Source organism: Brachypodium distachyon, chromosome 4, assembly GCF_000005505.3.
Source record: "Brachypodium distachyon strain Bd21 chromosome 4, Brachypodium_distachyon_v3.0, whole genome shotgun sequence".
NCBI lineage: Eukaryota > Viridiplantae > Streptophyta > Magnoliopsida > Poales > Poaceae > Brachypodium > Brachypodium distachyon.
Genome location: NC_016134.3, coordinates 29,156,860 through 29,180,171, shown reverse-complemented (window position 1 = coordinate 29,180,171; position 23,312 = coordinate 29,156,860). Strand labels below are relative to the sequence as shown.

Here is a 23,312-nt window from a genome sequence, read left to right as displayed (position 1 = left end):
GTGCCCCTCGTCCATACATGTTTGCTGTCGGCTAGACGGCCATTGGAAAGAGGGCATGCCTTTCACACGCAGAGATTCTAGAAGTGGCGAAGTGTAAAAACAAAGAGAAGGACCTTGAATTTTGTAAATTGAGTTCGTATGGTATGAAGATATATAATTGGTGTAAAGAGAAGTTTGTCTGGAAGTTGGAACTGAAGCTTAAAACGAGCCTCGTTGATTGTCAGACTACAACCACCTAACCCATTTGAAAGCATTTAAGTAAAGACAGATGGAAAAACAGACAGTAACTTACTCTTTTTATTAAGTATTTGAAATGGTAGGTAAATCTTCAAGCATTAAGGCCTCTCCCAATTACTGTTTTGAGATAAATATGCTCCAACAACCAGTCTCTTAACCTTAACCTTTACATAGGAAAAATATATATCCAATGTTACATCAAGATTAATAAAAAATGGATAATGAGACAATATTGTCATACCTTACGATGATTAGAACTCTTGTCTCAAGACCCTAAATAAAATATAAGATGAAAGTGACACAAATTAAATGTAGAATAATATTGTGTTTAGAGGATTTTCATAGAAAATCAAAGGGTTGGGAATTCCATAGAAAAATTCACTGTAGATGCATTCCTTCCGTGGGAAATAAGCAAAGTGATTCTTTAGGAATCTCATTGATTTCATATGATTTTGGAGGGAAATGAACGTTAGGTTCAACCTTTTTTTTTCATAAGAATGAGGTTGGACAGTTCCTAAGGATGACAAGTGTTACCCTATCGCAATCCTATGTTTTGTTGTCCTCCAAATTGAATAAGCAACATATTAAATGAGAGATTCCGTGATACAACACTTAGGCGATATGACAACTTCTTAAAATTTGATCATGAGAAATCTTTGATCTAAATCAAACTTCTTAAAATTTGATCAATTTTATATATAATATAATATATATATTTTAATCATGACGTAATGGATTAAATAAAACTAATTTAAAGTTGTAAATATTGGTGTTTTTCTCTCTATAAATTTGATAAGATTCTAATTTTTTTGACTTAGGCGACATGACAACTTATATTTAGGAACGAGCGGAATATAGTACATCAAGAGATGCAACATCTTTAAGATGATGTATACCCGGGGACAGAAAAAAACCTTCCCATAGTCTCTCATATATCATGCCAAAGCAGTGCCCAAACTCCATTGCCACCTGCCAAAGTGCCAGTGCACCAAGTATGTATTCTATTTTCCCAAAAGAAGAATGCCTCCATTTTAGTTTCTTCATAAAAAACAAGCGAAACCTCTCAAAACGAAACGAACAAGTCTCCCTCTCCCTTTGCTCCTTATTTATAAAGGAGTAAAATGCATCCAAGGTCCCTATTCTTACGCGAAGGTGTCGAATATGTCCCTAATCTTTGAAAATGCACGTTTAGGTTCTCATTGTTTGTTAAGTGATTCATCCCAGGTCCCTCACCTGTATGCGCAGCTCCGTCCCGCACGACGTGGCTGCCACCTAGGCTTTGGGCCCACACGTCAGGCGACAACGTGGCGCTGCAATCTTATAGAAAAACCCCCGCGTGTAAGTCTATTGCATTTCGTGGTCCACCCATCCGTTCTCCAGTTCTCTCCCGCATCCTCTCCTCTGCCTGTGCCAACCGCCGCCAACCCTAACTGCCTGCGCCAGGACTTCATCGACGATGAAGAGAGGAAGGAGGGCAGGAGCTATGGCACCGCCACCAGCAACAGCTGCCGCATTGGAGATTCCAGATGGTCGCAAAATGAGAGGAGAATATGTGGGGAGGTTTTCTGTAAGATTGCAATGCCATGTCGTCGCTTGACATGTGGGCCCAAAGCCTAGGTGGCAGCCACGTCATGCGGCCGGAGCTGCGCATACAGGCGAGGGACCTGTGATGAACCACTTAAAACAATGAAAATCTAAACGTGAATTTTCAAAGATTAGGTACTGCCTTCGCGATAGAGCAGAGATTTCGGGTGCATTTTACTCTTTATAAAGCGATGGAGCGCCGCGCAAACACATCCAGAGCACCAGACCAGAGCACCAGACCAGGCTTGCCTGAAATCGCCCCGCATTAGCAAAGCAGCAGGCAGCCGCGCGCCGATGCCGCCCCTTGCCGCCGCCGGCGACCTCTGCTGAGCATGGCCGCCGCCCCCGCCGGCCCCCAGAACCGCTGCGTCTTCGGTACGCGCCCACTCCCTCCGTTCTCTCTCCCTCTCCCACACGAACCCGCCCCCCCCTCCTCACCCCCCAGCTCGCCGTTCGATCCGGAGGCTCGGAACTCGGAAGCTCTCGCCGCGAAATTCGGGAGATGTATTGGTCTTGCGCGGGATGCGCGAGCAAACCCGGCTCCTCTCCGTCGATTTTGGGGGCCCCCAATCGCTGCTGATGTTGCTTGTCCGGTTGTTGCCCCCTCTATTCGTCCCGGGTTTAGCTCCGGGTTGGCGCGGGCAGTGAGATTTTCGACGGACGGAAGGAAGCGCGTTTTAGCTGGCTCCGCCGCTGGATTTGGGGCTGAATTTTATTTTCTAGTTTTGGCATTACTGTTCTAGGGTTTGCCTCTTTTTTTCATGCTTCGCATTCGTCGCGCCTTCCGGTTCCCCAGAGAAAGGTGTCTGCTTTCCGTGGGTTACTTTGAAGTTCCGAATCGTGCGACTCGGGTGTTGCCTGCTTGAATTTGTGTTGGCTTAGTAGGTTCGTTGAGTTTGATTGACGCGGGTGTTGCCTGCTTGAATTTGGTTGCAGTTGGGAACATACCTTACGATGCGACGGAGGAGCAGCTCGTGCAGATATGCGAGGAAGTCGGCCCCGTGGTCTCCTTCAGGTTTAGTTGAAATCGTGCAAACCCTACAAGTTTTGTGTGTGGCGCTATAGCTTGTTAAGCTATCAAAGATTGTGCTAATACATGATTTTGGATTTAGATAGAAATGTTTCTTGGACTGTTACCGACATTTGGAATAAAACTAGTTATGAGTTATTTTCCACGGAAAACCCAAAGATACATGTATGTGCGCTGTTGGGCTATGACTTTGCTGAATACTGACTTCTCAAAATTGGTTGCAGGCTGGTTGTTGACAAAGAAACTGGGAAGCCGAAGGGTTATGGGTTTTGCGAGTACAAGGATGAGGAGACTGCTCTAAGTGCACGTCGGAACCTTCAGGGTTATGAAGTTAATGGCCGTCAGTTACGTGTTGATTTTGCTGAAAATGGGAGGAACACTGACAGAAATAGAGAAAAGGTGGAAGATCCTCAGTTCATTACTGTAGAAGAACCTTATTTCTCACCTTGCAAGTCCTATGTTAAGATGAAAGCTTGTATGGTTTTGGTTCCCATGAATTATAATAGTAGTATTTTCTCCAACCATCCCGTGTATCCTGTTTCACTTTCTTGCACGGCATGTGTTTGTATGTACAGCTAGGAAGCTGTACATATGCACACATGCTCTTTATGCCAAATTACCTTGTGAAATTATCTTTCTGGTATGGCTTATCATTTTTGGTATCGCGGTTCCAAAAGTATCTCTGCTGTCTCAGTTTTACTTGTTTTACAATAGTGAAGTTCCAAAGCTGATGTCTTAACAAAAGCATATATCATGGATTGAGAGATATTCACCAGAATTGTACTGAACATGTGAGGTTCTCTGCAAATAGCCGAGAAGGATTGTCTTGTAGAAGAATTATGCTTGGCCAATGCATTTGTAGTTATGTCTTTTGTGATGAGTTTGTGATGAGCGCCAGCAAACGGGCTGGAATTATTAGTGAATTGATTTCTGAAATGATCCAATTGCACTATTATGTGTCTGTGTGTGTGTGTAAGTGCTTACAGTTCTGTTTTGGGTTACCATCAGATTCCCTCTTCTCTTAAAATAATTGCTACACCATTTTCTGCTACCTGCAGCAGTCACTGATGCTGATATGTACGTGCCAGTTTTTGTTGCCAAGGTGTCGAGTGCATCCACAAGAAAAGAATACATGTATCAAAGTTTTGCAACTGGATGCAGTTGATTGGTTCATACAGTTATTTACACAGGGATTCTAATTTTTATCTAAATTCTCCAGAGATCATAGTGAAATACTCTTGCATTATGTAACTACATGAAGGACACTAGATGTTCTAACTTTACTTATTAGAATTAAGTAGCTTCAGCATGGAAATGGAGTTAGTGCGATCATTCTTATTTGATGCTTGCACATTACGGAATCTCAACCAATCAAATTTCTCAATAAAAGCCTTTTGACTTATTCTTCATATGTTTATGCATTGCAGGGTCGTGGAGGACCAGGAATGGCATCTTGTGTTGGTTGGTTGCAATTTCTTGATCATGTAGTTTATGTGTATACATTAAACTTCAAATGTGATTTTATGCCATTGCATGCTAACATTGATGTCTTGATGGACTCCTCCTGTAGATGCTCCGAAACAGCCAACTGCGACTCCCGTTGTAGGAGACACCAGCCTTCATCAGCCTGTTGGTCTTCCACCAGCAATACATGCTGCATCTGTGATGGCTGGTGTTCTTGGTGCAGCTCAAACTGCAAATGTGCAAAATGGTTTACCTGTCCAATATGGACTTGGAAACGACCCTCTTACCCACTACCTGGCCAGGATGTCAAGACATCAGTTGTATGAATTCATGTCTGAGTTGAAGGTTAACTTGAAGTCTCAATATCAATGCCCTGAAGATAATAAATTACCCATGGCTAATTTTAGTTTGTTGATGCCTCCTTTGTGACAGACCCTAACTACTCAAAATAAGGACCGTGCCAAAGCACTCCTGCAAGGAATTCCACAGCTTCCAAAGGCCCTATTTCAGGTTAGCTTTTGCTGATAGTGATCATGCAATCAATCAATTACTTATTCTTTGTTCTTGTTATTTGTGTACTTGGTTCTATACTAGAGTATTCTGTAGGTTGTCGAATTCATATGAGTTCTTTTAAACAAAGTTGCCTATATTTTAGGGACAAGGTCCACTTTTCAACCCTAGACTGTAAAAACGTTTGAATTGCAACCTCAAACTATTGAAATAGTTCACTTTTGACCCTCTGGGGTTTCATAAGTGGTTTTGGGTGTCGTGGATGCGATGTGTCCTCCATGTCACTGGCATTTCAATGCCATGACAGAGAAACACAACACAACACACTATCTAAAACATCCTCATTATCTGAATAAAAACATGCGCAAAAGATTACTAGAGAATGGAAGAGAATTTGTAGAAACAGGTTAAAAAAATGATGGCATGGAGTGACATGACAGTAGGCATCCATGTCAGACAAAATTACTCATGAAACCGCTCGAGGGGAAAAGTGGGCGGCTTCAATAGTTCAAAGTTTCATTTCAATGGCTTTAGAGTTCAGGGTTGACAAATGTTTATTTTTTATTGTGCTGTTTGTTGTTAGACATTTCATTCACCCTTTTCAATATAAGTTTAACCAACTACCATTTCATTTTTGCTAATCTACAACGATGCGATGAAAGAGCTTGTTTTGAAATTCTCTTGTTCATTGCTCAATTGTGATTCTAGCATAGAATGGAAGATTAAAACCTCATAACTTTTTCCTTGTTGCAATGCAGGCACAAATAATGCTCGGGATGGTGACACCTCAGATGGTATATTCTTGTTTCTTTTGAGCTTGATGCACCTGATGTCTTCTTGGATTCTGCAATATACTAATCTAGGTATTCTGAAATAGCAGATGCAGATGGCGAAGAACCAACAACTCTCTAGCTCATTGACACAATCTTCTGCTCACCTCAATGAATCATTTCCGCAACCAGATGCTGTGATACCAGTTGTTCCAAAACAGGAACCAACTGCACCACTGCATAATTTTCCTCAGTATCAGCATTCGTCTCAGCCTCCAATCAAAATATTTCCGCATGGACACCAGTATCAGCTTTCGTCTCAACCCTTTAGCACCTCTTCCAGTGTTCCTACTCAACCCCTTGCAACCTCAGGAGGCTTGATATCGCAAGTCCAGCCTCCATTTTTGCCACAGCACCCTAGACCACAAGTTATGCCAACTAATGTACAGCAACTACCTTTGACCAATCCTCATCTCTCCCAGGTATTTCTTCGTATATAAGGAGCTTATTTTCATTCATAAGTAGCAAGCCAAAGTTTGTGATGACTGATGAATCGTCTTAATCAGGTCTTCTATTTTTTGGCACTATCTTAATCAGGCCTTCTAATATATGGAACTCCCGTAGACTATGTACTTGAACCACCAAACTGTACAGTTATTAACCATGCATCTATATTTTCTTATGCCCATAGATTAACTGAAGTGTATAGACAAGATGCGCTTTTAACTTTACTGTTCATGCAGAACAACTTTTTTTTTACACTTCCACACTGGCTAACTTAGTGTCACGTTGCAGGTTGCTGCTGCGCCTGAGATACCCATGAAGGAAATTAGATTGCCTGATCGAACTAGTTATCAGGCAGAGTTAGCTCATCCTTCAAAATTACGGAAATTGGAGGATGGAACATCAGCTTCTGGAAATGTAAACAATAATGCTGCTGTTTATCCCGCTCCATCACAGGTAGTGGTCCCTTGTGGGCCATCAGGGAGCTGCAGTTCTGGTGCTGTTAACTTTCAGCAACCAGAGAACGAAGCGCCTCAGGTAATCCCCTTGATGTTTAATTCAGTTTACAGGTTTTCTGTTTCTTGGATGCTGGGTAAGCATCCAAATTTTTTGACTATCTAAACACTTAGCGTCATCTGGTGGAATTGAATGTACTGGCACACAAGGTTTCTGGACCTAAAATTTCCGTGTGATCACAATTCTAATTCTCACTCTGCTACAGCTCACGCCCGACGACGAATCAGTTCTTCTGCAGCAAGTCTTGCAACTGACACCTGAGCAGCTGAGTTCGCTGCCAATTGAGCAGCAGCAGCAGGTGATCCAGCTTCAGAAGATGCTATCAGCTGGTAAATAGAACCAGCTGACTAGGCACACCAAAATTCTTAGTTAACCGTACATGGACAGCATCGCAAGAAGCCAAGAAGTGGCGAAACTGGACACAATCCTCGATTCATCTAGCTACACATGTAACTTCTCAACTTTGTTGGCATCCATGGGTCATCAGTTTTGCTCCTGATTATTTATATGGCATTCTTTGTAAAGTTGAAGATAAGAATGTACTACTCCCTCCGTCCAACAAAGGATGTCTCAACTTTCATCAAATTTGAATGCATCTATACACTAAGTCACAAACTTGAGACATCTTTTGTTGGACGGAGGGAGTAGTAAAGATGCTGTGAAGAAAAGCGATGATTGTCCATCAGCTCTGTAACATTTTAGAAAAGAATAATCTGTATCAAAGAGAAGGGAAGCGTGTTTCTGTTCCCGTGTGATTTGTAGCATCAGATGTTCTTATTTGAATTTATTTCAGGCTCCGAACACTATTGCAGAATGTATATGATGTTTTGCAAGATGAATTACAAATTTGTTACACCACTGGTGGTTTTAGTATATTCTGTTGACTGCTTTAAAGTTCTCTACTCATAGCACAAAACTTGCAAACGGGTGAAAATTGGGTGATAAAATCCATGGCCAGGCAAGGGGGTAGATGTTTAGCTCTTTATTCTGAAAGTTTGCAAAAGGTGCACTGTAAATGAAAAAAAGGAACCAGAAACTGTGCACACATGCGAAGACGCACTATGAATCTGCAAATTTCCATAGAAAAAAAAATTATGTACCTCTTTGTTTTTTGTTTCTAAAAGTGCACCTCAAATTGAAGAATTAAATAAATCAATGTGGAAATACACTGAATCCACGAAAATTCAGATTGTGTTTCGTTTTCCATTATTTTTGGGAAATTTCACATATTGTATTTCTTTTGTAAAAATTAAAATAAAGAGCGTACTAGAGCTAAATGCAATTGGTGATATAGCAATATAGATTGTATTCCCTCCGTTCCATCGTTCTTGTCTAAAAGTTGTCGAAAAATGGATGTATCTATTCCTAAAAAATATCTAGATACATGTAATATTTCAACAAAAATTATGAAACGGAGGGAGTAACATATAAGCTGCTGTGATAACACAAAAAATTGCTCTTACATTGAAGATTTGCGTATTTTTCCATTGCAAGAAAAGACTTTAGATACAACCTAGTAGGAACTAGGAAGTAACCATGTAAGATCACACACAACGCCTCCGTGTAAGATTACACACAACCGTTCCTCGTAACAAGATAAACCGTCTAGAATCAGGTATCTTTGTATTGAAAGCAAAATAAATTTAGCTGCTTGCTATATCATGCCTAACTAGATCCCGTCAAAAGATGCCGTGGCAAAGTAAAGAGAACTGCCTGATAACATCATAACAGCACATCCAACTATCCAAGCCCTCCGAATCACATCATCTTATATGAACCTGAATGATCTCTAAAATGAGGCAGGCGTAATAGAACTTTCGTGCCATTTTGGGCCGATTACAAAAATGCTAGCACCACCTGATGTATACATGTATTGGACATAGATAAGCTGGTGCATAGCACAGATGGCTTCCAGTCTTCTGGTGGAACAGTTGATGCCTAGGGGGTTAACAGGGTACAAGGCTACACCCTACATTCTGATAGATAAGGGTTACATTTCGATGCCATGCCATAAGGCAAAAAATGAGAACTACGTTTGGTTTGCTAACATATATGGTAGTACAACTGCTGGAGGAGCTCCATTCGTCAGAGATACAACGAGTTGGCAAACATGATACCCCGGCGTAAGCTCTCGCTCGCCGATCCAAACTTGTTCTCAAGGTTGACCTCCCCAACAGCTTCAGCGGCAGCTTTTAGCTGGCAACAGATCCACAGAATTAGCTTGGTCAGAAAAGGAAGCCAGATGGATTTAATTTTATGGACTATGTATGCACTTGGGAGACAGGAAAAATAAGCGGTTGGCATGCGGGAACAGGCATAGAACAAAGGGGATGCCAATCACAATGTGCTTTCTAGAGATTAAATGAACTAGAGATTATTGAACAAGTTACACTTATTTACACTGCCAAGCAAGTTACGAAATCAGGCAGTAAAACAAGTGAAGTTGGGCCATGAATTGTTGTTGACACTAGAACTAGACTTCATCTAGTTCGCCATATTTAGTTATGTCACACTGAGAGATAATGTTCCTTGACACTTTAACGGACATTTATCTAGAAGCATTGTCCCTTTTTGATTCGCAACATTGAGCAAAGGGGATAATCAAAGGCAGACATCACATTCTGGTTGCCCTAGTGATTAGGTACTAGTGGTGGGAAAAACCAGCTGGAATAGGTTTAAAAATAAATACAGATAGTCTACCTGATTCAGAAATTCATCCAGTCTCCTCACAAGCCTTATGATGCTTCCTTCAAAAATGTCAGTCATTTCTATCACTTCTCCAAAGGTGGCGCCCTGTGAGAAAATAAATAAATTCGGAATTGACATACTAAACAGCAGCAGTACCAATATATATTTATAAGTGCATCTGATGGGCGTTTATAGATTATAAGAACCCATAATTCAAAATAAGATGTATCGATGCTGGGAAAATGTCCGAAAGGGACAGAAAAAAAGATCTTGAATATCAGGATTCAGGAATTGCTACTGCTGACCAACCTTTGACCAGCAGTATATGACGTCCATCAGGTAGGGTTTACAAGTTGATTCAACGTACTCCTCCACATTTACGTCCAATTTGCATTCTCGTTGTACCTAACTCAAGAATGAGAAATCAGAGATCCCAATCAAATACAGAGAAACGGCAAAATAGTGATGATAAAACAAGTATGCACCTCAGCTATTTTTCTTGCAGCCTCCTGCAGTTGCATCATTGGCTTAGACAGCTCATTTCTCAGGCGTATTTGCTCATTTGACTTCTCACATGGTACAAAGCAGCTAACAACTGAAGCAACTTGATGATGATCAAGATCATTAAATGTACCTAGTCACATAAATGCATTAATGCAATTGAATATAAAGTAAACAAAAAAAAAGTGAGCACGGAAAATCATATCAACAGGTACCATTAAACATAAGTTCAGTGATAAGCAGCTCATCCCCTGTGTCTATTAAACAGGCAGCACGTCCCTTTAACTGAAGAACACCATCCCCGTCAATGTGACCAAGCATCTTGAGAACGCGAGACCGGTTCTTAAGTTCATCCCTAAATTTTTGTAGCTGAACAGAGGAGAGTGTAAGAGCACATTTGACAGACTAAAAGGGACCTACCATGCAAAAATTCAGCTAACCTGTGAATCACGCATCTTTGACTTCAGTTGTTGAATTTCATGATTTAGCTCAGCTTTTCTTTGGTACCATGATAGTTGCTGCTCATTTTGATCAGACTGTGACACCAAAATAGCACAAAATAAATCGGTTAAATAGAACAGGGATTGGACATTTGTCTAAAGGGGAAAACAAAGCATACCTTATGAAGTGGATGAGAACATAGTTTCTGCTCGAGATCCTCAAGTTTATGAACCAAGTCAACTAATTCAGGTTCTTCAATACCCATGTCCTAGTAATTATAATCAGATTATATCAGAATCAAAATGACTGCAGGATTTCAAAAGATTGCTTTAGGATTCTTGCTGATATATTTCTGGAAAAGATTACTCTGAGAAACTGGACCGACTAAATATTACAGGCAGAAATGCAAAAAGGAGGAGCAGCATCAATCATAAAGGGATCTGTACATGTAGAACTAGTTCCTGAATTATTTTTTTTATTTTTTTTTGAAATTTCAGCCTCTCTAAAACAAAAACTAGAGAGTGGCATTATGTAAGAAGATTTTTCACCGTAATTGGATGTAGCTTCGGAAGCCCTTGGGGATAACGCTTTCCCAGTTCTTGAACTGCAAAAAGTATATTTTGTCTTGCTTCAGGTGGTCGTAGATCAGGAGGAATGTTGATTCTAACGCTGCTTAGACCAGATACTAACGGTAATGGTACAGGCACCTGCAAAGTCCTCTCAACATTAGTCAAAAGAAGATTTCTGGTCATCCTTAAATGACCATCATCAAATGGTAGTCTAGAAAACTAAAGATATGCCGCGAGAATAAAACCCCTTTGTTCATCAACTTTAACTCACCACATGCATTTCTCCCTTCTCCCCTGGGCGAGGTGGGCATGGCTTTGAACGTGATCCATTCTCGCTTGAACTAGAAGAACAGTGAAGCAAGGTGTCCACTATATAGCTATTACTACGAGATGCACTTAATGCTGGGGGGAGAGTACTAGATGCTGGAGGTTTCTTCACCACATTTACAACCACACCCCATCCCCAGTCTGTTGAACCATCCCTCACTTTTACCTGCCATGATGCAAATTGCTCAGTGCAGTAAGAGAAAATGACGAACACTGAACAGAAATAAATACAGCATTCCTGCTACATAGCTGTTCTTAGAGCATCTCCAGCCGCCCCCCCTAAAGGCCCCCCAAACGCTAAATGGGGGCGCCGGCGCTGAAAAACCCACCCAGTCCACTCCCCTAAATCCAAAAAGTAGCCGGCGTGGCACAAGAATTTAGCTGGCGCCCCCAATCCACTCCCTACTCACAGGGGGGCTAGCAGGGGCGCCGGCTGAAGCTGAAAAGCAGCACGGGCCACCACTATCAGCGAGACAAACTAAATTTGGGGGAGCGATGTTTGGGGGTGCGGCTGGGTGCCGGTTCCACCCCAAACAAATTGTTGCGCCGGCGCCTCCCCATAAGGCCATGCGCCGGATGAAATATAGGGAGGACAAGTGGAGATGCTCTTATCACACAAATAGTCAAATACGGTGATGACTGATGAACGTAATCATCCTCAAGCAAGAACAGAACCTATGAAAAACAGTTACATACCAGCCTTCCAGGAACCAAATATAACAAAGCTCTCTCTGGTCTGATCATCTCAGACATGATTTTCTTTTCAAGTTCAGATATATCAAGCCCTAATTTGTGATATTCACCCAGATCATTCTGTACAGGAAAATGTGTTAAATTTGTTAGTAAAAAAGAAGCACACTAAAGGATACTACAATAAAAAAACATACCTCTCCAGAAGAGTCCAGCAAAGTAGCTTCATTTTCCAACCTTGTAATCTTCTGAACCACTTCTGGTAATGCCTGAAAAACAAGGGACGCTAATCTTTAACAGTGTCAAAGATATGTCAGAAACATTTATAAGACATTCTGAAAGAAACCTTTTCGTATTGGAACTGATGGAATGAATTCCGGATCACATGCTCGGCAGTAAATTGGCCCTCCGCGCGACTCAGTAAATTTAGAATAGTGTAATAGCTCAGTCGGAAAGTACTGATAAGAGGTGCTGGTTTACCTAACACCATATCTTTAATAACACTCATTTCCATCTGCAAAATTTCATTGTGTTGAGACCAATGACCAAAAGTCAAACTAAAGGAATCACATGAGCATACAACAAAATCTCAGTGTACCTAAGTTGCATAAAAACCATTGTGTATTAAGTAAATCTTAACATGCCAAGCAAATTCAAGCAGGAGTAGGGAACAAATCAAAATCATGGAGGGCAGCTTGAATATCACAAAATGAATGTTAACACAATTACTAAGAACTCAAGAACAAATTAAGTTTGCATAAGAACCATTTAAAGCTAAGTTCTTTACGTGAAAAGCAAATTCAAGCATGAATGTGGAACAAAATCTCTTGGGAGGAAAACTTCAACAGAATGAAACAATTCTCAAAATAGCTACTAAGAACAGCTCAAGTATCTTTTGAATTTAAAGGCTCAATAATCTGAAACATATCTTAGCTCATAATGACTTCAGTTAGTCATACATGTCATTGCATACCTATAACCGATGAAACTGTGATAATTTAAATATTAACACTGATAAACATCTAGCGCAATTAGAACCATGACTTCAAGTTAATACCATTTGCATCACACAAAAATAAAGCAATAATCAGTGTCACATTTCATTATCCTAAATCAACCCAAGAAGACAATTGTAGAGTCTGGATTGTACTTTTAAAATGAGTCTATTAGGCTTACTTAGTCAACATAGACAAACTAAACCTCTTTGCACGATCACCATGCTATATAAAAAAACAACAGAAGACTACAGAAGACTACACAGCCTTACCTTCTCATCTATCATTATAACACAAATGCCACGCTCATCCTTGCCACGTCGACCAGCTCTTCCACTCATCTACGATGAATACAAAATTTTAGTACAAAGGGCTTCTACATTCTATTCCACCTACTAACTCTACATACATGCATGACTTGCACTTCATATATAAAGTATTTACCTGAATATATTCTCCGGAAGCAATATAACGGTTACTATCACCATCCCATTTTTTAACAGAAGTGAAGACAACTGTTTTTGCAGGCATGTTCAGCCCCATGGCAAACTGAGGAAAGATAATCATGTATAAATCAAATGCTGATACAAAAGGTGTAAGATGTATTCCAGAAATTATAAAGAAATAATTATCTGGCTTTCCAAGTCAAATTTCAAAAACTACCCTTTGAGAAATGTAACTCCAAATTGTAGTTCAAGGTTAAAATGCGAAAATCAGGTTAAAGGGCACACCGTTTCAGTAGCAAAGAGAGCTTTCACAAGACCTTCTTGGAAGAGCAGTTCTACCAGCTCCTTAATTAATGGAAGCAGTCCTGAATGGTGTACTGCAATACCTCGTTTAAGAAGAGGCAACATCAACTCTATAGCAGGCAAACCTCTATCTTCCTCGCTTAAACAGAAAATAGCACTACGGAAAACCTGCTCGATGTTATCCTTTTCTTCTTCCGTGTTGAAATCAAGTTTTGACATCGACATAGCATGATGTTCACATTCTCTTCTACTAAAGCTGAAAATTATGACTGGTTGAAACTTGCGCTCCATAATCATCTGCAAATTAGTGTTCATCAAAATTAAACAGGAATATTACAGGAAGAAATTGAATGAAGTACAAGGCATCAAAAACACTGAACAGTGAATATCTACTAGTGAGGCGTGAACTGTGGCCTGGTCTTCTAACCCAGTAATGAACAATATTACAAAATAGAACTATATTTCAAGATGATCAAAACATAATAGTAGCAATTAAGGAATCAAATTCTACATGTAATCCAATTCTACACATAATCAGACTCGAAGCAAATTAAGTATAACATCTCTCATTTGATTAGAAACATATTAACAAACTGAACCATCATGGATTTAGTGGACAACATTCCATTTAGTTAAATTATTTTTCTTCAAAATTTCTCATCCTAGAGAAGAAAGGATTTGATATTATGATCTTAGCAGGTGCACAAATCCATTTGTATGCATAGCATCACAAATTATACTCAAATAGTAATTAGCACAAGCACATACATATAGTCACTCTACTCATACTGTATTCAAACTCTACTCAAATTCCATCAACACATGCAGATGTTAACTATTGTAAACAAAATATGCATACATGTTGAAGAAAGCATAAACCGTTTGTTGTTGGTAACTTCAGAAAGCACAATATGGCAAGAATAGATCTTGCACTAAAATATGCCAGTGTTTGCCTACCTTGACAATCCTGTATATGTCAGAAGTTCCAGATGCCTTTCCACCTTTTGCTATTCGACCACTGGCTTTAGGTCCACCACCATTCCTACCATCTTGTTGACTAGGTTGCTTTGCAAATGTGTCTTGCAGCTTTAGAAAATTATCCTCCCTGAACTGACCATTTTCATCTACTACAAGATAGAGACCAGACCCGCCTATCGGGAATACGTAGTGCTGTAACGGTGTCGGCCTGAAGTCTGTGTACACCACGTGACAAGGCTGCTTGTGCAGGTTGCAAATCCACTCCGCAAACTCTGTTGCATTTGACATAGTAGCAGAAAGAAAGACCATCTTGATTGCAGTGGGCAGGAAAACTATACTCTCTTCCCACACAACGCCTCTCTCACGATCCTTCATGTAGTGGATCTCATCAAATATAACCCAACCGACTTCCTTGATCACCTCAGAGCCCCTATAAAGCATCGCCCTCAGGATTTCTGTAGTCATGACCAGGCAAGTAGCATTTGGCTGGAGCGTGACATCACCGGTCATCAAACCGACATCAGAAAACTCCTGACTAAGCTCCCTGTACTTCTGATTGCTCAGGGCCTTCAACGGAGAGGTGTATATAACCCTCTGCTTGTCTCTGAACGACATTGCAATGGCGTACTCAGCGATGGCCGTCTTCCCCGCGGAGGTGTGAGCTGAGACCAAGACAGATTCATTCCGCTCCAAGCACGCGATCGAAACACTCTGGAAAGGGTCGAGCTGAAATGGGTACGTCTTGGCCATCTCCCCATTAAATGCAGGGTTGGAAAGGGTCCCATGTACAGCCTCATCCATGGACAAATCGTAGCCGGTAGGGACAGCGACCTCATGGATGCACGACCGGGCGAGGTTAGGGCGCTTGGCAGCCGAGTCGGGCCGCGGCGGCTGCTCGTCCGGAACAGCAGCAGCGGCAGAATCGTCCTCCAAATCCAGCTCGGACGCTTTACGCTTGCTGGAATTCTCCACCTCTTCCATCTTCTTCAATCCGACCTGCCCACCACATCAGAAACATGAGCCAACTACGGCAGGAAAGCATCACAAACATTACTTGCACCCCCCAAAAAGGAACACAAAACATAAAAATATTCATACAGAATGGATCAGAGAGGTCGCAGTAGACTAAAATTATCGCTCAGGCCCTGTTCGGAACGGATGCAATTCTTGTCGCGTGGCCAGGGTTTAGTTCACCGTTGAACTAAAAAAAATGACACCCATTCCAAACAGGCCAGAATGGTGCAAGTCCCCAACAAACCATGCCAACTTGCAAGATACCAACACCACACGGGAGGACCCAGTAGGGCGGCCGCCCTAGCTTGATTTTTGCCTCTGTTACGAACTGGGGAAGATGAAACGGGGAGCTAAAAGGCAGAATCCGTTCGTGGGGGTGACGGGAGGAGAAACGGTCGGGAGCAAGAGAGTCGAAGGGGAGACCAACCTGCTGCGGTGGCGGCGGTCGCGCGAGGAGGAAGACGAGCTAGGGGGCAGCCGCGGGATGGGGAGCGAGGGAGGGGTGGCGGCGCTGGCGCGAGGAGGAAGACGAGCCCACGGAGCGAGGGGGCTACTGGGGCGGCGCTCGGCAGCGAGAAGGAGGGGTGTATAGCTGCCTAGCTGGGCTGGGCAACGGCCCGCTCCGCTGCCAAACGGGCCGTACCGGTCTACTAAGGCGGGAGGCATGCCAGGGCACGGCCCACCAGTCCAGCCAGGTCGGGCTTGGCCCTGTTTGTTTGGATTCTGTTTCAGCTTTTGCTGCTTCTATCTCTTAAAAAACACTTTTCCCGTTTACACATGAAGCTAAGAAGCACGTCCGGAGATGTTTCTTGCAGCTTCTGGAGGGAAGCAGCAAAACCTGAAGCAAAAACCCAAACAAATAGGGCCTTGGTCCGTTTAGCAAAAACCCTTGCTGTTTTCTCCGTAAATTCTTCATATTTCTTCTGTTGTTTCTCTCGTAACCTCACTGGGTTTTAAAGCTAGCTGGTTTATCTTTAAACCTGGTATCTAGGAGTGTACCTCGTAATATGTATGTTGAGGAGCTCGATTTATGACTCCTGTACAGTTTGCAAACTCTGGATCTGCTCTAACCACCATTGATTTTCAATTGATTCCAGCCGTTCTGCGTGTGAAGTTCTGCTTCCTAAATGGTAACCTTAAAATAATTGAAGATCTTAATGTTATGAACGTGACAAGCAAGAACGAAGAACGAAGAACGAAGAAGAAATCATAGCACTAGAACACACGGATTTAACATGGAAAACCCTCTCAAACAACGAGAGGAAAAAAACACAGGCGCCAGCCAGCGAAACTTCACTATATGGGGAGTGTTTACAACGCCCGGGAGATTTCACGAAAAACAACTCTTCCCGAAATAGCAGCTTACAAGGGGTATATATAGCAGGAGAATTAGGGCAAAACAGATCCGTATATGGGACCCCGGAAGTTTCGGGGTTAGGGCCGGAAGTTCCGGACCCCAGAAAGTTCTGGGATTGTTCTGGACCAACCTCCGCAGTCTTCACGCGAAATTCCAGTAGCATCACGGAGATGAGCCGGATGTTGGGTGGAAGTTATGCCCCACCGGAAGTTCCGGTTCCGGTCCCAGGAAACACCCTCTTGAGAATTTGGATCACAACTTCAACAAACTCCACCTCAAGACAAATTCTCCTTGTAGCATGAACATCAACAACTCCTGAATCAACAAAGAAAACACTTTCGGTGCCAACATCCACTAGGGGCTAAACAGTTATATCAGCTAAGCTTGAGCATAGCTCAACCTTAGCAAGAGGAACAAGCTTTGTCATCATATCAGCAGGATTATAATGAGTGTTGATCTTGCATACCTTCAATTTACCTTGTGCAACAACGTCGCGAACAAAATGGTACTTGACATCAATGTGCTTGATTCTCTCATGGAGCATCTGATCTTTAGTAAGGTAAATAGCACTTTGACTATTACAAAACATGTTAATGCAAGAAACATCTTGACAAAGCTCAGCATATAAACCTTTCAACCAGACAAACTCTTTGCAAACTTTAGCAATAGCCATATATTCTGCTTCGGTTGTAAATTGAGCAACAACTGGTTGCAGTGTTGCCTTCAATGCACATCACATCCATCTATCGTGAACACATAACCTGTGAGGGATCTACTGTTATTCAAGTCGGCAGCAAAATCTGAATCCACATAGGTAGCGAGTCCCTCATCAGTCTTGCCAAACTTCAAGCAAGCATTTGATGTGCCACGGAGGTACCTGAAAATCCACTGAACAGCTTTCCAATGTTCTTTACCGGGATTAGCCATGTAACGACTGACCAAACTCATAGCATGTGATAAATCAGTACGTGAACAAACCATGTCATACATCACGGAACCAACAACACTAGAATAGGGAACTCGTTGAAGGGGCACGTAGAGATAAACAAAAACTTTTCCTACGCGAACTCCCAAGATCTAGCCGAGGTAGAAGGCCACGAGGATTACCACTAGACGCACAGTTGCGGATTATTGATGCAGCGCCTTGATGCAGTGCAGTCCCTCGATCCGATCCAGCCGATCCGATCCCGCGATCGTCGAAGTGCTGAACGTACAGCACCTTTGCCGGTATCCACACGTGCGAGGAGGAGCTCCGGCGGCGGACTGCTAGGTCCGGTGTGACAGTTGAACTGAATCGGGCTAGGGTTCTCAACGCATGAGAGTGGAAAGACCGTGCCCCTTAGGCATCCCCACGCCCCTGCTTATATATCGAGTGGAAGTGGGCTCCAAGCCTTGTGGCCCATCCACCCTGCGAGTCCAACTCGCATTGTCAGCCCAATTCCAGTTCGGGTCCAACCCGACCAAATACTTGCTCCCGCTCTTAAGTGTGTGACCCCGCAGGCTCATGGCGACTTGGACACGATTGGAGTCCGACTCACAATCGATCGATCGGTAGCGGCTCCTAGCAGAACGTGTCGACTCCCAAGTACCATCGAGTCATGACGACGTACCTTCCAATGTGACATACGTCTTAGTCCCTTTTGCCTCACGATATACCTTGTCGAACTATAGGCGATTAATCGTCATCCCTTTAATAGTTCAACTCTCTTCTCGATCTGTGATATACGATTCATCCGACTAACTCTTAGTTGATCGACCCGGTTAACAGTTAACCAAGTCGCGCATGGCCATGCTTCCCGAATCATATCACTCGAGAGGGCCCAGAGAATATCTCTCCAGTCGGAGGGGCAAAATCCCATCTTGGTTATCCACATCACACAGCTTGATTCTCAGTCAACCCGAACTCTGCCTTTATAACTGCCCTGTTACGGAAGAACGTTTGACAGAACCTAAGTTGGTGATCCACAACTCGGATTGTGCGATAACCTCAGGTCTAAGGATTACATTGATTGAGACATGCAAATGACGACCTACTCGTTGCATCTCAATATGGGTCAGTCCGACTCGCTAAGCTCTTTAGCCGAGTCCGTGTAAACTGAAATGACATCACCATGCCCATGACAAGTGGAACCGAGTCATCAGCCAACTTTCACATTAGTCTAGGTTATGTGTCCAGCACAACCTCAATGACTAAGGACAATTTAGTATGAACAACATGAATACATAGTTCCACAATCAAATCACATATTCAATGATACATATCAGATGTTCAAACAAGGACAACTTAATAATATTTATGAATACATTGGGAATTACATCATACATGATTGCCTCTAGGGCATATTCCCAACACTCGTGACATATACTCAGGATCTTCATCAAAAGTAGCACATTGCAACGCTGACAACTTGAAATGAGAAGCAATAGGAGTACTAACACACTTTGCATCATGCATATTAAAACGATGAAGAACTTTCTCAATGTAACTTTGCTGACTAAGAAATAGCAATCTAGATTTTCTGTCCTTCTTAATTTCCATACCTAGGATTTTCTTACCAGCACCAAGATCCTTCATCTCAAATTCACTACTTAGTTGTGCCTTCTAAGTACTGATTACTTTCATGCTCTTGGCAGCAATTAATATATCATCAACATATAACAGCAAGTATATAGATGATCCATCAACAAATTTAATGTAGACACACCGTCATTTTGAGATCTACTAAAACCACGTGAGATCATAAATGAATCGAACCTTTTCTACCACTGTCTAGAAGATTGCTTCAAACCATAAAATGACTTCTTCAACTTAAAAACAAACTCCTCTTTACCAGGAACTATGAACCCTTCAGGTTGGTCCATGTTATTTCCTCCTCAAGCTCTCCATGCAAAAATGCAGTCTTCACATCTAACTACTCAAGCTCAAGATCATGCATACCAACAATACCAAAGAAAGTACGAATTGAACTATGCTTTACCACTGGAGAGAACACATCATTGTAATCAATACGTGGCATTTGACTGAAACCTTTTGCCATAACCTTGCCTTAAACCTCATATGCTCATTAGGAGACAAACCCTCCTTTCTCTTGAAGATCCACTTGCAGCGAACGGCCTTCTTTTGTTTAGGCAAGGGCACAACATCCCATGTGCCATTCTTCTCAAGAGATTGCATCTCCTCTTGCATGGCAGACAACCACTTCACACGTTCGCCGGAAACAACTGCTTCATTATATGTGGCCGGTTCACTATCATGCTCCACTTGTTCTGCACAACTCAAAGCATAATAAACAAAATCACACTCTTCAATTAAACGTGGGCGAGGACCTTTATTTCTCTTCGGACGATCAGCTGCAATAGACCGTGTGAGTTGCTGCAAAACAGGTGGTGAGGGTGGAACAATATCATCATTATTATCATCATTGTTCCCATCATCATTACCATTATCAACCTGAGCATCATCGTTGTCAACAATTTCATCAACGTGCTCCACCTGCACTCTAAGTCTCTCCTCTTCAATGCGAGAGGCATCAGTGGACAAAATATCATGATACATAACTTTTTCATTAAAGACAACATTCCTGCTCAGCAAAATCTTTTTTGCTTCAGGATTCCACAACCTATAAGCTTTAACTCCAGAACCATAGCCAAGAAACATGCACTTAACAACTCTAGGTTTTAGCTTTCCATTATCAACGTGAGCATAACCGGTGCAACCGAAAACTCTCAATTGTGAATAATCAGCAGGTTTACCAGACCATACCTCAATGAGAGTTTTCTTGTCAAGTGGAATAGAAGGTGACCTATTTATGAGGTAGCATGTGGTGGAAGCTGCCTCAGCCCAAAAACGACTGCCCAAACCTGCATTGGACAGCATGCAAGGGGCCCTCAAGATGATGGTTCTATTCATGCGTTCAGCCACGTCATTTTGCTGTGGAGTACGGGCAACCGTGTAGTGCCTAACAACACCATCGTTGCTGCAAAACTCCTCTGTGAGATCGAGATAGGCAATTAGAGGGGGGGGGGGGGGGAATGATTGGGCAGAAGCAAATTAAAAATTTTCCCGAAAATTCAAACCCTAAATCACCTTTCTGTCCGTGATAGTAAAACAGCTGTAACTTTTGATTGGATGAACCAAAAAATACGTATGAGTATGCAAAAGAAAGCTATTGAAATTATCTAACGAACGCAGCAAGAATCAGCTCAATTGGACTTACCAATCAAAAGATATGATCAAATCAGTAACAACTGATAGAAAGTTACGAGAATTAATCTATAATCGATTTTGAGGAATAACAACAAAGATGAAGTAATCGTGATCTTTCCTTGATCTCGTGGTAAACCTGCAGCAAAGTATTATGAACTCGTGATAAATTTGCGGCAAAGTGTTAGAAAGATCTAACACGAAGAATCCACGAAGATCCGAGAAGAACAGAGATGACACCGCCAACGAATCTCTTTATTGCAACGATGTTGATCGATTACAAAAAATGCAACCATGCATCCAAGAACTCTAAAAGAATTGATCTAGATTCAAACCTCTGAATTCCCTCACATCGTTACTAAAACCCTAACTAGGACGTTCTCTATTTACAAGGGAAAATTCGCGACCCTAAACCGAGTCCGAATCCAACACGAACTCTTTGGTTCCGGTGGTTATTCTGCCCGTGGGGCCCACAGACGACGCGCACAACTTTCATGTGAACCACTTTTCCATCGGACGTCATCTTGATGACGCTACTCTTTAATCTTTAAACAGCTCTCATCCAGCCACGGCTGGACCTACATGTCTTCACGTCGATGACACTCCATGCCATCAACTCTTCTTGTGATGTCTTCAAAACTCGACCATCACGTGTCGAATATCTCCAATACCGTACATCTCGGGTATAAACAACGTACGACAAACCGGTGCCCTTCCGGATCATCTTTCACTTCCATTGTTCCTTCGCACGAACCTCCCGTATGACCTTGATCCTTGACCTCAGCTTCTCCCAAGGTTCGTCCCTCGATCCCGTCATCGACCATGTTCCTCTAGCTCCGGCAACACCTGAAAGTGAACACATAAATAACCAGTACGAGCACAAATCCATGACTTGACTCAGGGTAAGTTCCACACAACTCACGCCATGTTTTTCACATAAGAAACTAATGGATCAACACACCACTAGTAAAGCACTAAGTCCAAACAAGATACATGTCATCACATAAGTATCCATATTATCCAAAATATCCACATCAATGTTTCATCCAAAACACTTGCCAATGTTACACATCACCTATGATTTCACATCCTCAAACTCATCAGAAACAAATTCACCACTATTATCAGTATGCAAATTTTTTACCTTCCTTTCAATTTGCTTTTCTACCATAGCTTTCCACTTCTCGAACGCACCGAAAACATCAGATTTATGTTTCAAAAAATAAGGCTAAACTTTTCTTGAGTAATCATCAATAATGGTAAGCATGGAATTATCACCACCAATATAAGTCTTACGGGAAGGTCCCCAAACATCAGCATGCACATAATCTAATATGCCTTTGGTGGTATGAACGGAAGAAATGAACTTAACCCTTTTGTGCTTACCATAAACGCAGTGTTCACAAAATTCAAGCTTACTCAAGTTGCACCCATCGATCAGCTCTCTCTTGACCAACTTTGCCATCCCATGTTCACTCATATGCCCAAGACACATATGCCACATATTCGTTTTAGCACAATCATCAGAATCATTAGGTGTACAGCAGCAGCAAAACCAGGCCAAGTGCTACATACCTCTAAGAACATATAATTTGGCAGAATTCATATCACCTATCATGTGAATGAGAGAACCTCTAGATACCTTCACAAGTCTACACCCTCCGGCGTACTTATACCCATCACAATCCATGGCACTAAGCGAGATCAAATTTCTAGCCATGCTTGGTATGTGCTTCATCTCTTTCAACGTGCGTGTCATGCCATCATGGGTCTTGATCTGAACAGACCAAACGCCAACAATATGACAAGGTTTGTCATTGCCCACACGCACAAAATCTCCAGTCTGCACAGACTCATAAGAACTGAACCAATCCTTGTTACAACAAATATGAAAGGAACATGATGTATCAAGAATCCATTCATCATCACGGGAAGCACAAGGAGCAAGAACAGCGAGGGATTCACCCTCAGAGTTGTCGGTAGAAACGACAGCGGCCTTACCATTACCATTGGATTTGTCTTTAGGTTTGTAGGTACCGTTCCTTTTCTCCTTGTTCTGGAGTTTATAAAAATCCTCAATAACATGATTATTTTTCTTACAATACCTGCAGAACTTATCTTTTCCTCAGGACTTTGAACGAGCATTTCCGTCCCGGCTCTTATCTCGGTTGTCATAGTTGTTAT

The 23,312-nt window shown here is 42.1% G+C and overlaps 2 protein-coding genes across 3 annotated transcripts; one reads left to right on the top strand and one right to left on the bottom strand.

Moving 5' to 3' along the window:
- Positions 1-2,036: 2,036 nt before the first annotated feature.
- On the top strand, positions 2,037-7,474 carry LOC100840159 (cleavage stimulating factor 64). 2 transcript variants are annotated; one of them, XM_003577750.4, is made up of 10 exons: positions 2,037-2,196; positions 2,758-2,836; positions 3,076-3,250; positions 4,279-4,312; positions 4,422-4,660; positions 4,748-4,825; positions 5,584-5,619; positions 5,706-6,077; positions 6,391-6,636; positions 6,821-7,474. In XM_003577750.4, the coding sequence occupies exons 1-10, from the start codon at positions 2,154-2,156 to the stop codon at positions 6,950-6,952; spliced, it is 1,434 nt and encodes a 477-aa protein (XP_003577798.1). In that variant the 5' UTR covers positions 2,037-2,153; the 3' UTR covers positions 6,953-7,474. The 2 variants fall into 2 exon arrangements, with proteins under 2 accessions (XP_003577798.1, XP_010237891.1); XM_010239589.3 differs by having other exon boundaries at positions 5,703-6,077.
- An 841-nt stretch (positions 7,475-8,315) lies between these two features.
- On the bottom strand, positions 8,316-16,147 carry LOC100834961 (DExH-box ATP-dependent RNA helicase DExH10). The gene is made up of 17 exons (XM_003577733.3): positions 15,995-16,147; positions 14,533-15,549; positions 13,558-13,872; positions 13,271-13,375; positions 13,099-13,167; positions 12,178-12,345; positions 12,029-12,100; positions 11,838-11,954; positions 11,086-11,307; positions 10,794-10,952; positions 10,424-10,513; positions 10,245-10,340; positions 10,020-10,173; positions 9,789-9,937; positions 9,613-9,708; positions 9,316-9,408; positions 8,316-8,811 (listed from the first exon to the last, which is right to left on the bottom strand). The coding sequence occupies exons 2-17, from the start codon at positions 15,532-15,534 to the stop codon at positions 8,701-8,703; spliced, it is 3,018 nt and encodes a 1,005-aa protein (XP_003577781.1). The 5' UTR covers positions 15,535-15,549; positions 15,995-16,147; the 3' UTR covers positions 8,316-8,700.
- Between the last annotated feature and the right edge of the window lie 7,165 nt (positions 16,148-23,312).

Excerpts from the sequence above, each read along its gene's own strand:
- LOC100834961 (XM_003577733.3), bottom strand. The coding sequence starts at position 15,534 with ATGGAAGAGGTGGAGAATTCCAGCAAGCGTAAAGCGTCCGAGCTGGAT. Across the intron at positions 13,376-13,557 it reads CTCTCTTTGCTACTGAAACG|TTTGCCATGGGGCTGAACAT; the intron begins GTGTGCCCTTTA and ends ATCTTTCCTCAG. Across the intron at positions 11,308-11,837 it reads ATTTGGTTCCTGGAAGGCTG|GTAAAAGTGAGGGATGGTTC; the intron begins GTATGTAACTGT and ends GCATCATGGCAG.
- LOC100840159 (XM_010239589.3), top strand. The coding sequence starts at position 2,154 with ATGGCCGCCGCCCCCGCCGGCCCCCAGAACCGCTGCGTCTTCG. Across the intron at positions 3,251-4,278 it reads CTGACAGAAATAGAGAAAAG|GGTCGTGGAGGACCAGGAAT; the intron begins GTGGAAGATCCT and ends TATGCATTGCAG. Across the intron at positions 4,313-4,421 it reads AGGAATGGCATCTTGTGTTG|ATGCTCCGAAACAGCCAACT; the intron begins GTTGGTTGCAAT and ends CTCCTCCTGTAG.